This window comes from Grampus griseus (genome assembly GCF_964374135.1).
Source record: "Grampus griseus genome assembly, chromosome: X".
NCBI lineage: Eukaryota > Metazoa > Chordata > Mammalia > Artiodactyla > Delphinidae > Grampus > Grampus griseus.
Genome location: NC_138999.1, coordinates 6954709 through 6966399, shown reverse-complemented (window position 1 = coordinate 6966399; position 11691 = coordinate 6954709). Strand labels below are relative to the sequence as shown.

At 54.8% G+C, this 11691-nt stretch overlaps 1 protein-coding gene across 3 annotated transcripts in view; it reads right to left on the bottom strand.

Annotated features, from left to right (window-relative positions):
• Nucleotides 1-3385: 3385 nt before the first annotated feature.
• TBL1X (transducin beta like 1 X-linked) overlaps nt 3386-11691 on the bottom strand; it is a 229793-nt gene continuing 221487 nt past the window's right edge. For all 3 annotated transcript variants that reach the window (XM_082680773.1, XM_082680771.1, XM_082680772.1), the window contains 5 exons: nt 10236-10310; nt 9743-9870; nt 7833-7998; nt 5999-6100; nt 3386-5055 (listed from right to left, as the gene is read on the bottom strand). In XM_082680773.1, coding sequence (XP_082536899.1) covers nt 5029-5055; nt 5999-6100; nt 7833-7998; nt 9743-9870; nt 10236-10310 — 498 coding nt within the window. In that variant the 3' untranslated portion in view covers nt 3386-5028. The remainder of the gene's footprint in view (nt 5056-5998; nt 6101-7832; nt 7999-9742; nt 9871-10235; nt 10311-11691) is intronic.

Here is an 11691-nt window from a genome sequence, read left to right as displayed (position 1 = left end):
CTTCGAGGTTTACAGTTGTGTTTTCTGGTGGCCGTTTCTCTCAAGAACTTTGCTCTAGGGTAAGTATATTCCTAATAGGAGTCCCCCATCCCCCAGAGGATTTCACTTCAAGTTTCAGGAGAAGGTAACACTGTAACAGTCCCTGCTTCCTTCCACCATGGGTACCGCCCCCCACCCTCCCCCCACCCCGAGGCTCCCCAAGCCCTCCCCCATCATGGGTCCCCCTCCCCGCGACCCCCACGTGGTCCTCCAGGTGGAGCTGCGTCTTCCTTTGCTTACCTTGCAAATGGATGAAGACACTTGGGAGAAAAAGGAGCCAGACTGGAAGAAAAAGAAAAACAACATTCCACCCACTTCTGCGTCTTTTTGTAAGGGTACGTTATCTGCTTCCCACCCTCTCCCAGCCCTTTTCATGCATCTCACCACGTGATCTGCAGGCTTCCACCAACAGTGACCGCCACCAGCACCCACAGGTGCACAGAAACCTTTCCGTGAATATAAGGAGCACCTCAAGGACCTTAGGAACAGCACCCACATGTGGGCCGCCGGAAAAAAAAAAAAAAAAAGGTCTCTGCGCAGTGAGGGGAAGCTTGGGTTCCCGAAATAAAGTGGGAGCCTCGACGGACAAACATTTTTAGAATCACTGCGGCAATGGGTTCCATGCATCTGAGGATGAAAGCTGGACAATCTGGACTCAACCCAGTTTCCTTCACAGCACACAGAAACCCCTTCGAAGCTATGAATATGCCACCAGCATCGTTGCTGAAGCCACCAGAGCCCGCGTCCCACACGCATCTATCCCGGGAAGCTCTGCCCCGCGCTGTGCAAGCCCACTGTGCTTGCTACAAAGGTCTCCCCGGGGCCTCCCCGTGGCTTTAGCAGCAGGGCTTGGGGTGCTCAGAGCTTCACCCCAAATCCACCACGTGGGAACACGCTTGGTCAACTTGGCAAGACTTAAAAAAGAGAAAAACAAAACCAGGCAAGGCTGAACCCCAGACAACACTGGGGCAGAGGGAGGAAGGGGTGGGCCAGCCCCTGGCTCTGTTCCAGCCCAGGATCGAGCTGCGATTAGAGGAAACGACACCACGACCTTCTTTTGTGACCCATGTGTACAGCCAAACGCAGCCCGTCTCGTTGCGTCTGCCTACCACGGGGACAGCGGCTCAATTCAACTACGTCACATCCGTTCACTGACGAAAGTGGCGTCAGTGGAAACACCTGGCCGCGGCTGGCACAGAGCAGACTCCGGTCAACGTTTCCAGATGTCTGTCCGCATCGTGCCCAGTGTCCGCTCACCAGTATCCTACCACCTTAGGTTCTGCTGACTACTCAAAGCTCATCCTTGAACTCCAACTCCCAGCAAACCAACCCCACTTGACAGGAGAAAATTCATCCGCTTTGACTTTCTACAACAGCCAGCCTGAAACACAGTAACACAAAGGAAACGTACTAAAAAGCATGCTCCCTTTCTATCGTAACGGGGCAGCTGACCCTCCTGCCATCGCGACCCCGAAAGCGGCCCTCCCGTTTATTCCTGGAGAAAACGCAGAGCTCCGTCTACACTCAGGGGTGTCAGCGTGGGCCCCAGAGGTGCCGACCAAGACGAAGAAAGACACCCACCAAGTTCTCTATCAAAATAGAGCAATTTATTCAAGACACTGAATATGATCTGTTGATTCTCTCTTGAAACAAATGAGCTACGACGCACAAGGTGATTCTCTTTCTGGGAGCGCGTGAGGGTGAGGGGCGGGAGGGAGCACGAGACGGGGGCCGTGTGGATGGAACAGAATCTGGAAAACGCGAACAGAAGCACATCTGGCTGCACGTCTGACACAGACAATAAAATCCGCAGAAGCCAGAATTCACCTCAGTGAGCGGCGGGAGGAATGGTTCTGCGTTTGACAAGAAACACGATTAAAAAAGAAAAAGGTGGGACAGAGGTTAAAAGGGAAAACAACAAGGAACAAAAGCAGACCCTTACGTTTGACAAAGTGCACTTCACTTGGCTCCAAGATCTATTTTTAGAAAGACAAAACGAACGTCACGTTCTGGGTGTCACGTGGGGCCAGACGTGCCCCGTGGGGCAGCATCCCTTTCCCAGGTGTGCGCAGAATGAGTTCTCAGTCACCGCAAACCCAACCGAAAATCCCGGGGAGAGTCGTTGTGTTACTCCTGCTTTCAGAATCGAGGTCCCATTTGGTCACCGAGACTGAGGCTTTTACTTCCAAGTGTTAGAAGCTGTACACGACGCCCAACGCTAACACGAGCCACGGGGCACCGATGACAGGGACGCGTCCGCTGAGCGCTGGCTGGCATGGTGCAGCTGGTAAGCAGCGTCTGCGGCTCAGGGCACGGCTGCCGTCCTGCTGAGAGTGGGGACGGGTTTCCAGGGGCGCTGGCTGCCTCCTCGTCTTGCCTCCCTGGGGCCCCTGGGAGGCTCCCTCCCAGTGGTCGGCCGAGGACGCCAGGAACGCGGACGGTCTGCCTTCCTTAGCCTCAGGTCACTGCCAGGGCCGGGATCGAGCCCCGTGTCAGCGGCCTCACAGCCCTCGGCTCCAACCCGGCAAGTCCCAACTGGTTCAGATTTACCAAGAGGCTAAAGTCGGCGCTTGGAGACCCTGGGTGCCGACCGTCCGGTGAGCATCGTGTCGCGAACCGACCGTCTTCACCCGCCAGCAGGCTTTGGCTCGTCAAACGCAAACTGTGTCCTGACCCTGGACAGCGGATGCCTGCAGACGTGACACATTTCCATTGGGTGAGGGGGTCCAGATGGTGTTCGTCTAGACCCCCCCGAGCTGCACCCCAAACCTAGTACCTTCTTGGTGGCAGGGCGTTACCAGTGCGCCCGGGGACATCTGCCATCTTCACAGACGGCAGTGGAGACCCTGGAGGACTTTTATCTTCTTAAAGGCCAAGCGTTTAGGCAACAGGTCCCAAGTGAAACGCTCCGCTCCCACATAACCAGGGCACGTGTTGGTCTCCTGCAGACGGGGCTCGAGTAACTCGCAGATCCACGGAGGCCCATAAATGATCCGAGGAAGATGAATGCACTCTGGCTCGCGGGGCTGGTCCCGGGACAACCCGAGGCTTGCAGGAGGGCCTGGTCTGCTCTGCCCGTTAGCTTTTGACTCCACGGACAGACAGCACCCTCTAAGTGACACCGGGCCTTGTTGCTGGAACACACACACACGGCTGCACCCTGCCTGGCGCCAGCCCCCCGGGCCCGGCCCCCTGCCCCATCCCAGCCTGTGGCTGCAGGAAGACGGACGAACCCAGAGGCCCTGTCTTCCGCTGCTTCCCCCGCTGCTAATTTAAAAGATGGGTCAGCGTCGGGTTACGACAACAAAAGTACAAAGGTCACCTGATCCAATGAAAGGAAAACTCCTCTAGGAACACAAAGCCACGTTTAATTTTTTAAAAACAGTAAAAAGATTCATTATTACAAAAAGAAAACCTTTCTCCTCCTCTGTTGCAAGAGGAAGAAACTATGAAGGGGACAGAAATTATTAGTGACACTCTACCTACGGAATTCACCTTCAGGACCGAAAACCTCTCTCCCTGTTCGTTTTTGTCGATATTAGACCCAGTGAGATCCTGGAGCCCGTCCCGTCAGCTGTGCAAGGACCAGCCGAGGTGCTCTTGGTGGGGGGACCACAAGTGGCCCCGCGGCCCGAACGATGCCAGGCGGCATCCTGCCCAGTGGACGGCTGTGACGGCCCCTTTCACGCCGCTGGTCCTGGGAACACTTCTTGGGTCCAAAGGCACGCTTCTCCAGGTCTCTCCTGCTGCCTACTATGTGGTCAACACACCCTGAAACACGCCAAGGTCGTCTTCGAGCTGGAAGGGCCCGGAGTTTCCTCTCTGCTGTAGAACAGTCCCAACGCCGACCCCAGAGCTGGCCCCTTCCCACACAGATTCCTCACTGCCTCTCGACAGGCTGAAAGTGAAGGGAAAAAGCTACCTCAGACCCTGCCTGTGTCTTCCTAAACTTTATTTTTTTTTTTAAATATGAATCACACAAAGCTCTCTATGTCTGATGGCCATTTTAGGATTTTAAAATTGTTTTAACATAAAAATATTTTTTTTTCTCCAAAAATACTCTGGGTTCTTTCTCTTATAAGTCACTTATTTTTTTCTTCCTCCAGTAAAAAGTCCCCCTGCCCTGCCTTCTTACATAAAGCACTTATTATGCGCCAAAAGTGCCCTTGAGACCTAAGATGGGAAGCAACTATGAGGAAGGGGCGGAGAGAGTGCGCGAGGGGGAGGGGGGAGGGGAGGGGAGGGCGAGAAAGCCCCGCCTGTCAGAGACTCTGTGAGGGCGTGATGCCAATCAAGACCACGAAGGAAGGAAGGAAGGAAGGAGGTGGAGGGGGCAGGCGACATCAGCAAAGAAGCAACAAACCCAAAACAGTTTCCACCTCAGACCCAAGGCCCCCAGACGACAGGATTCCAGCCCATAGAAAAACCACGTGACAAAGAGTCTAGAAAATAGAAAGTGTTGGGATTACAAAGCTGCCCGTGTCATCCGTACAAACTGGTCTTTGAACATCCTGGTGAGAGTAACTGTAGTGTCCAAATTTTTAGGAAGAAAAAAAAAAAAAACCCACCACGTGAGGAGTTCCCCACCCCCCTTTTGGTTTATCACAGCATTTTTTTTCTTTTTCTTTTTGGCACAGTTTTTTTTTTTTTCTTTTCCTCTCAGCCATCAGAGCCTGTTCTGGATGGAAACCAAACCGTGCACCGTCTAGCTGGTGGCTTCGTGCTTCCCAGGCTGAATGTTCCAGGTGGAAACCATTCTTTTCCCCCTTTGATATGACTGTGTGTATGTTTTTGTTTTAAACTTCTTGATAAAGATTACAAAAAAATAGAGACTCCTGTGGCCAGGGCTGAGTTGATTTCAAAGTACACTCTAAGGTCAAGTTCATACAGTTTTGGAGCCGACAGAACCGTGTCTGAATAGTGCTACAACCCCACACATTCACTGCTGGTCCGGTAGAATTCTCTTCTTGTTTCTAAAATACTCCGTGTTTACTTTCGCAGATCTAAGACACACACCTGGAAGGAGAGAGAAAGCTCCTGTTATCTCGAGACACGACACAAGACGCCTTTAGAGCAGAGGATGGCAGACGGCCCGTGGACCAAATCCAGCCTGTTACCCACTTTTGACAAAGTTTTATTGGTACACAGTAGAGAGGGTTCAGAGCATCTCTAACGACAGGCTAACGTCTGAGCATCTGACCAACCAACCCCAGGCAAACAGGACAGAGGGGAACAGCCAGGTCAAGGGCTATGCTGGGAACTAATGGGGTGGCCACAGCCATGGGCGGGTGTCACAGACCAGACACCGACACGGCGGGGCAGAGGGCAAAACACACCTGAGCACACATCTGGGGCCGGGCTGACATCTGGCCAGCCAGCCCATTGCCACCTGCCCTACAGCTCATGGCAGTTCCAAGTGCAGGCGTGAATCCAAAAGCTAGACATCTTAGGGGATCAGCAGAGGGCCACCGGGACCCCGGAGACCCGTGGAATGCAAAGTCGGGCCTTTATCAGCAGAGGGCCCAGCAGGCTGGGAGCCAAGGCAGGACCAAGTTTCTCAGCCTCGGCACCTGCGCTCCTTGGGGCCGGTCACATCTCTCCTGTGGGCGTCCTGTGCCCTGCAGGAGGTCTGAGCAGCAGCCCTGGCCTCCGCCCACCAGATGCCAGTAGCCCCCCGACCAGAGCGGTGGCACCCAAAACGCCTCCAGACGCTGCAGATGTCCTCCAGGGGGCAGAATCACCCCGGCTGCGGACCACCAATTTCACCGAGAAAACGCCATTCAGGAAGTCAGAGAGACGGCTGCTCCCAGAGGCCCAGCAGTTTCCTTCACCAACACACTGGCCGCGGCGCTCGGAGGCCACCACAGCGCCGGAAGCCCCCGCGGGTATCAGGGGTCTGACTTTTCGCGTCTCCACCGCCGAGCCCTCCGCCCCCCCGGAAACTACGGGTGCTGCTTACGGAGCCGTCCGACGCACTGGCGCCCACTTTGTCCCCTCGGGCGTTCCAGCACACCTCGAAGATGCCGCCGGTGCCTCGGTAGCTGTGGACGAGACTTCCGCTCTGCAAAGCAAAGCCACCGTCACTCGCGATGCAGAGCGCCGACGTGGACCCCCAGGGTGTCGGCACAGAAACGTTCAAACATAGAAGCTAACGGAGTTTTCAGTGGCCGTAACGCGCCTCTCAGACCTGCTGCCACGGGGGGCACAGCTGACCTACGGCAGCCCGCGGAGTCGACCTAAACATGTTGCAGCCGAGGTCACGCCTCCCAGGGGTCATTCCCGGGGGCCAGCGACCGAGGGTGGCAGGGGGACTGAGGCAGCCGGGGAAGGGGCACGTCAACAAGATCTCGCGTGTGTTTATATTTAGAGAAGGCGTCCATCGCACTGAGGATTAAGGAGACCCTCGACATGTCTCAAAGAGTTCTGTGACTTATAAAAAAAAGTAAGTAAAGGGGTAAAATGATTTAATGACTTGCTGACAGCAGGAGTTATCTAACTGATGATGTCATTTCAGAAATCCATCCATCACTATTTCCAGTGAGAGCTCCATGAACAGACGGCTACACGCTAATGTCTGTTTTCCGGGTGGCCCATCTGGGGCTCTGAAGCTGGGCTCGGCACCAGGCTGGCTCCACGTAAGGGCCGCCGTCGCCTCTTACTCGCGGAGAAGACATGAGCACGTGAGGCGGCTCCTGGGAAGCCTGAGGTCTCAGTGGACCACCCTCGGGCCCCAACGCCCCGCCCCGCCAGCTAACGTGGCTCCCGCACCGCCCCCCTGCACCAGCCACAAGGGGGAGCGGGCTTGAGAAAGTACATCCATCCAAATGCCACCCAGGCCTAAAGGAATCGGGAAGGAGCGTGGGAACAAACAGGAGGGGAGGGATTTCCCTGGCGGTCCAGTGGTTAGGACTCCGCGCTTCCACTGCAGGGGGCACGAGTTCAATCCCTGGTCGGGGAACTAAGATCCCACGTGCTGCACAGGGCGGCCAAAAAATACAAAAGACAAAACGAAACAAACAAAAAAAACCCCCCAGAAAACCAGGAGAGGAGAGGCCATTTCATCCATCCTGAGGCCACACAGGATGGATTGCTGGCTGTCTGCAGTGATCCCTCCCATAGCACATTTCCCTCTTCCATTAGCAGGAGACACAAGAGCCCAGTATACTCAAACACCGTCTCCTTTTACTTCTGTGACAGCACAACCAACAGGGACATTCCTGCTGCTACCCAAACATAAAACACTTCCCTTCAAAAAATCAAAATGCCATGACAACAGCCAACGAATATTCCCCATGGTCCTTGATTTTGTTCCCTGAAGAAGCTACAGGAGCTGGTGTGGAGCAGAGGCGGTCAGGGCTGGCCTCCCCCCGGACGGCCGTTCCCCCTGGAAAGCTCGGATGGAATGCCACTTCTGACCTAGACCTCAGTACCCACAGGGCAGCGTCTCGGGTGGGAAGATGACTGGGTTACGATCTTCCAAGGTGACTGCTCATGCCCAAGAGAAGGAAGAGGCAGGTGGAGGGCTTACCCGCCAAGGACTCAGAAAAAGCAACGAGTCGATGGGCGTCCCTGGCGGGGAAGACCGACCGCCCCCACGGAACACAGGGCAGATGGCACCGGGTCTGGGGTCCACCCGGGGAGCTGGGGTTTGTGTCACGGCTCCGCGTCTGAGGTGAGGCATTCCTGAGCACACACTCATTCCCTGGTTGCCGTTCCGGGCGTGGGCCACCGAAAACACGACTGTGGGGGCGCTCCCTCTGGAGAGGAGTGGGCAGTGGGAATCAGGGAATTACCTGAGTGTTCCAGATGTGCACACACTTGTCAAAGGAGCCGCTGGCCAAGTGCTTCCCGTCGGGGCTAAAAGCTACACTATAGACTGGTTCCTGGTGTTTGGTGAGTGTGTGGATGCAAACACCCCGCTCCACGTCCCACAGTCGAACTGTAGAGTCGAACGAAGCACTGGAAAGACGGGAGAGAAAACGTCACCACAACACACGCGGGGTCCCGACTGTTTCCCTAAGACGCGGCACGGACAGCAGGCGCTGCTCTCCCTTCCTGGCTCTTACGTTTCGAGACAACAAGCGGGTACACTCTTCCTCTTCTAAACCGTGAACCAGATACACTGAAAACAAAGCCACGGTCGTAAAACAAATCTTCTCCTTTTTTTGGGTGCTGTTACGAGGGAAACAAACTGACGTCCATACTCATTTGTCTGTGTGTTTTTCTAAGATATGAATGATACGTACTTTTGTATTCACTACATTTTCTAAAGTGCTCCCACAACTTACCAACACAACATCTATCGCTGCCAACTGAAACAGTGCTGAGAGCCGTATTTGGGGAAATACCAAACCGAGCGAGTACAGAATTAAAATATAATTGCATCCAAATACACAATCGCACTCCTGGGAGCTGCAAATTTCAGTAATTTCCAAATTTGAAAGAAGAGTACACAGCACAAAGATGCTTCACCCGGCGCTCCTTCTCTCTGCAGGGGCTTCCAGGCAGCAGCATGTCCCTCTATGCTCGTTAAGTAGAACGACCGCTTACGCTCGTAACGGGTGCCACGTGATACAAAGCACCTTCCAAGTTATAAAGAAAATCTGTACCCTAGACATTTAAGTGGATTTCACGACAGTTACTTGAAATAAGAGAGTAACAGCCTTCGTGTCTTTCTGGATCGGCCTTTCAGCCGATGTGGGACTTCCGTCCAGTGTTTTCTAACAGGTGGCCTGGGGTCGGTCCTCTCAGTTCCAAGAGTCCTTGCTGCCGGGCGAGGCCGCCCACCCCACAGCTACACCACAAAGACGGAGGGCTCTCCCTCATTTATAGGAGGGCCATGCCACCTGCCACTTCTCCCCACAACCCTGTTCTCTGCACCTATACAGAACCAACCCACTCGTGCTTCCTGGCAGGGAAACATTCCTTGCAAGCCTGGTCTTTCCCAGGCCAAACAGCTAAACACACACCCACGCTCTGTTGGATCACGGTCTCCAGACCCCTAAGTAATCCGGAAATTCAGCCTCAGAATCTCTTTAGTTCGTTTTTCTAAAGGTTCGTGTTAAAATATCATATTGGGATTGGAACGTTATATCGTGCATGGGGTCCAATGAGCGCGGGGACAAGTCTGCTGACCGCAGCCTAAGTGACGTAGTTCTGCGGAGGCCACTGTGGTGACTTACAACCACTCTTCCCAATTCTGGCATCTGACTGACTGGCCACTCCTCTGCCTCCAATGCTGGTGTCCTGGCGGGAGGGGGGCGTTCACTGTATAAACGGTTAGGTCAGATCTGGCTGCGGCTGGGGAGACTTTACCACCATTCAGCATTGTCACCACCTGCAGCTCCAAGTTGAACCAAGTACACCAAGCCCGAGGTCCAAGCTGAATTGTTTCCTTTCTCCATCAGGAAAGCAAAGCGCCGGGGGCCCGGACATGTATTGATTCCTCTCACCAGCCTCATGGTTAAGACCGTCCTTACCTCAAGTTAGCCGTCACGTGATAATTTATGTCTCGGGGCCCTTTCAAAATCAGCCGCCTCTCCGTTCTTTGGAAGGGTGTAAGCACATTTGGAAGACAACTTGGCAACATTTTCTGGGCTCTCTGGATATGAATAACGTTTCCCGGCCATGTTGCTGGCTCAGCCACAGTGAGCACGGCTACTTTTAGGAACCGAGACCGGGCTGAGGGCTGTCTCCCCTTTACCTTGCTAGCATGATGTTGGAGTTGGGGTTGCTGGTGGCTGGCCCGGTGGGACTCCACTTTATGGTATATATTTCTTTGCTGTGAGCTTGAAGGTCATGAACACACGTATCCTGCTTCATACTCCAGATCTAGAGAACACATTGGGGACAAGGTGAGCAACGGCTGCTTCTCCCACCGGGGGAGGTTCTCCACCATCCCTGCTGGGAGCGTTCCTTAGGTTACCGCCTCTGGGAAGCTCACGCCCAGCGGGGTGGGCAGCTGGCAGACTGGCCAGCAGAGGGGCCGGCTGAACACTAGGGGGCGCCCATGAGAAAGGCCGCAGGAAGGGCAGGATGAAGCAGGAGGTCACTGCAGGACAGCGACTTGCCATTTGCCAAGCGGGAACAGCGCTCAGAACAGAATATGCAGCCGGGGGAGCAGTGAATGTTAAGACCAGCACTGAGTACAGGGGGTCGTCTGGGGTCAAACGGCTCAGCCTTTTAGAATGCTTTACCTTTAATGTCATGTCATCAGAGCAGGATGCTAGCAACATCCCAGAAGGGTCCCATTTGATGGCATTGACCTCATTCTGAAAGAGAGCAAAGGGTTTCAAAAAGAAAGAAGGGCCTGGGCGCAGTAATACAACCTTCCAGCAGGGGGAAGGAGCGCACCGTCCTCTCTGCAAAAAGCTTACTTGCATCCACCCTGGATAGAAAAGAACACGCCCAGGCCACGTGCACATGCCCCCTTTCCTTACTCCGCCTAGCTCCGTGATACAAAATGTACAGCCGTGTGCCACACATAACCAGCCACCCCCATCTCAGTTCTCTAAGGAAAAAAAAAAATCACAACTAGGAAGGAAGCCGAATGAATTTACACAGCGTAAGGGCAGCACGTAAAACCAGGAAGACCTGTAAGTTATTTTAAAGCTGACTCGGAAAGTCATTTTCCTGCTCACTCTTGATACAGCAGCTGCCCGCTCTGTCTAAATCTGTCAGGACACGTCTCTTTTGGTGCTAAGTGGAGGGGGAGGAAACGTAAAGAAGCAAGGTTGCCAGAGGGGTAAACCCAGGCCCAAGACGATGTGACCTGAACACACACACGCAGACGAGCACACGTTACCTGGCTACTTTCAGAGCAAACAGAGCCAAGTAAACAGAACGCCGTAACTCGGCCCATATGGAAAGCTCTAGCAGGCGGGCCAGTGTGCGAAGGGGACGGGGGGGGGGGCGGGGGGGGGGAGGCGCAGAAAGGAACAAGGCCGCAGGCGGCCTTCCGGTTCTGGAGGCCAGGGGACCTCAAGGCTAAATCCTGGAGGACGAGGCAAATGCTCCCGTGGGCAAGGGAGCCGCCTGCAGCTGAGTGGAGGCGGGGAACGATGTGCCCGGCGGGGTGGGCCGGGGAGAGACGGCGGGAGCCAGCCGCGGGTCTCGGGCCTCCCATTTCTAGTAGGGGGACCGTGGAGCCCCGTCCCGTTCCCTCATGCCTGTTGCTGCAGCCTAACAATTAACTCATTTCACACCCATAATTAACTTCCCAATTAATCCCACGCTGCTAAGTGCTCTGGTTTGGATGATAAATGGTAATGGTCACGCCACTTGCTAAGGGCACTGAGTGCTGAACGGTGCGAGACAGGGAGGGATAAGGCTGCGTCTGTGTTCCATGTGGTACCCGTGGTGGAAGGCCCAGAAAAAAGGGAGGGATTGGAGCCTGCAGTACAAGGAGCAGGCCTGTGGGTGAGCCCGGGAGGTCGAGGTGGTCGGACAGAGTGTGTGTGCACAGGCAAGCGGACCCAGGAGGACACCAAGAGAGGCGGTGCCTGGTGAGAGGTGCGCACCGGGGACAAGGGCAGCGTGGGAGGCTCTGAGTGTAACTGCTGAGAACAGAACCCGAGGGCGCATCTCCAAGGACCTGCCTGCAAGAGGGAGCTGGTGCCCACTGACTGTCCCCAGTCGAACCCCCTCTCATCT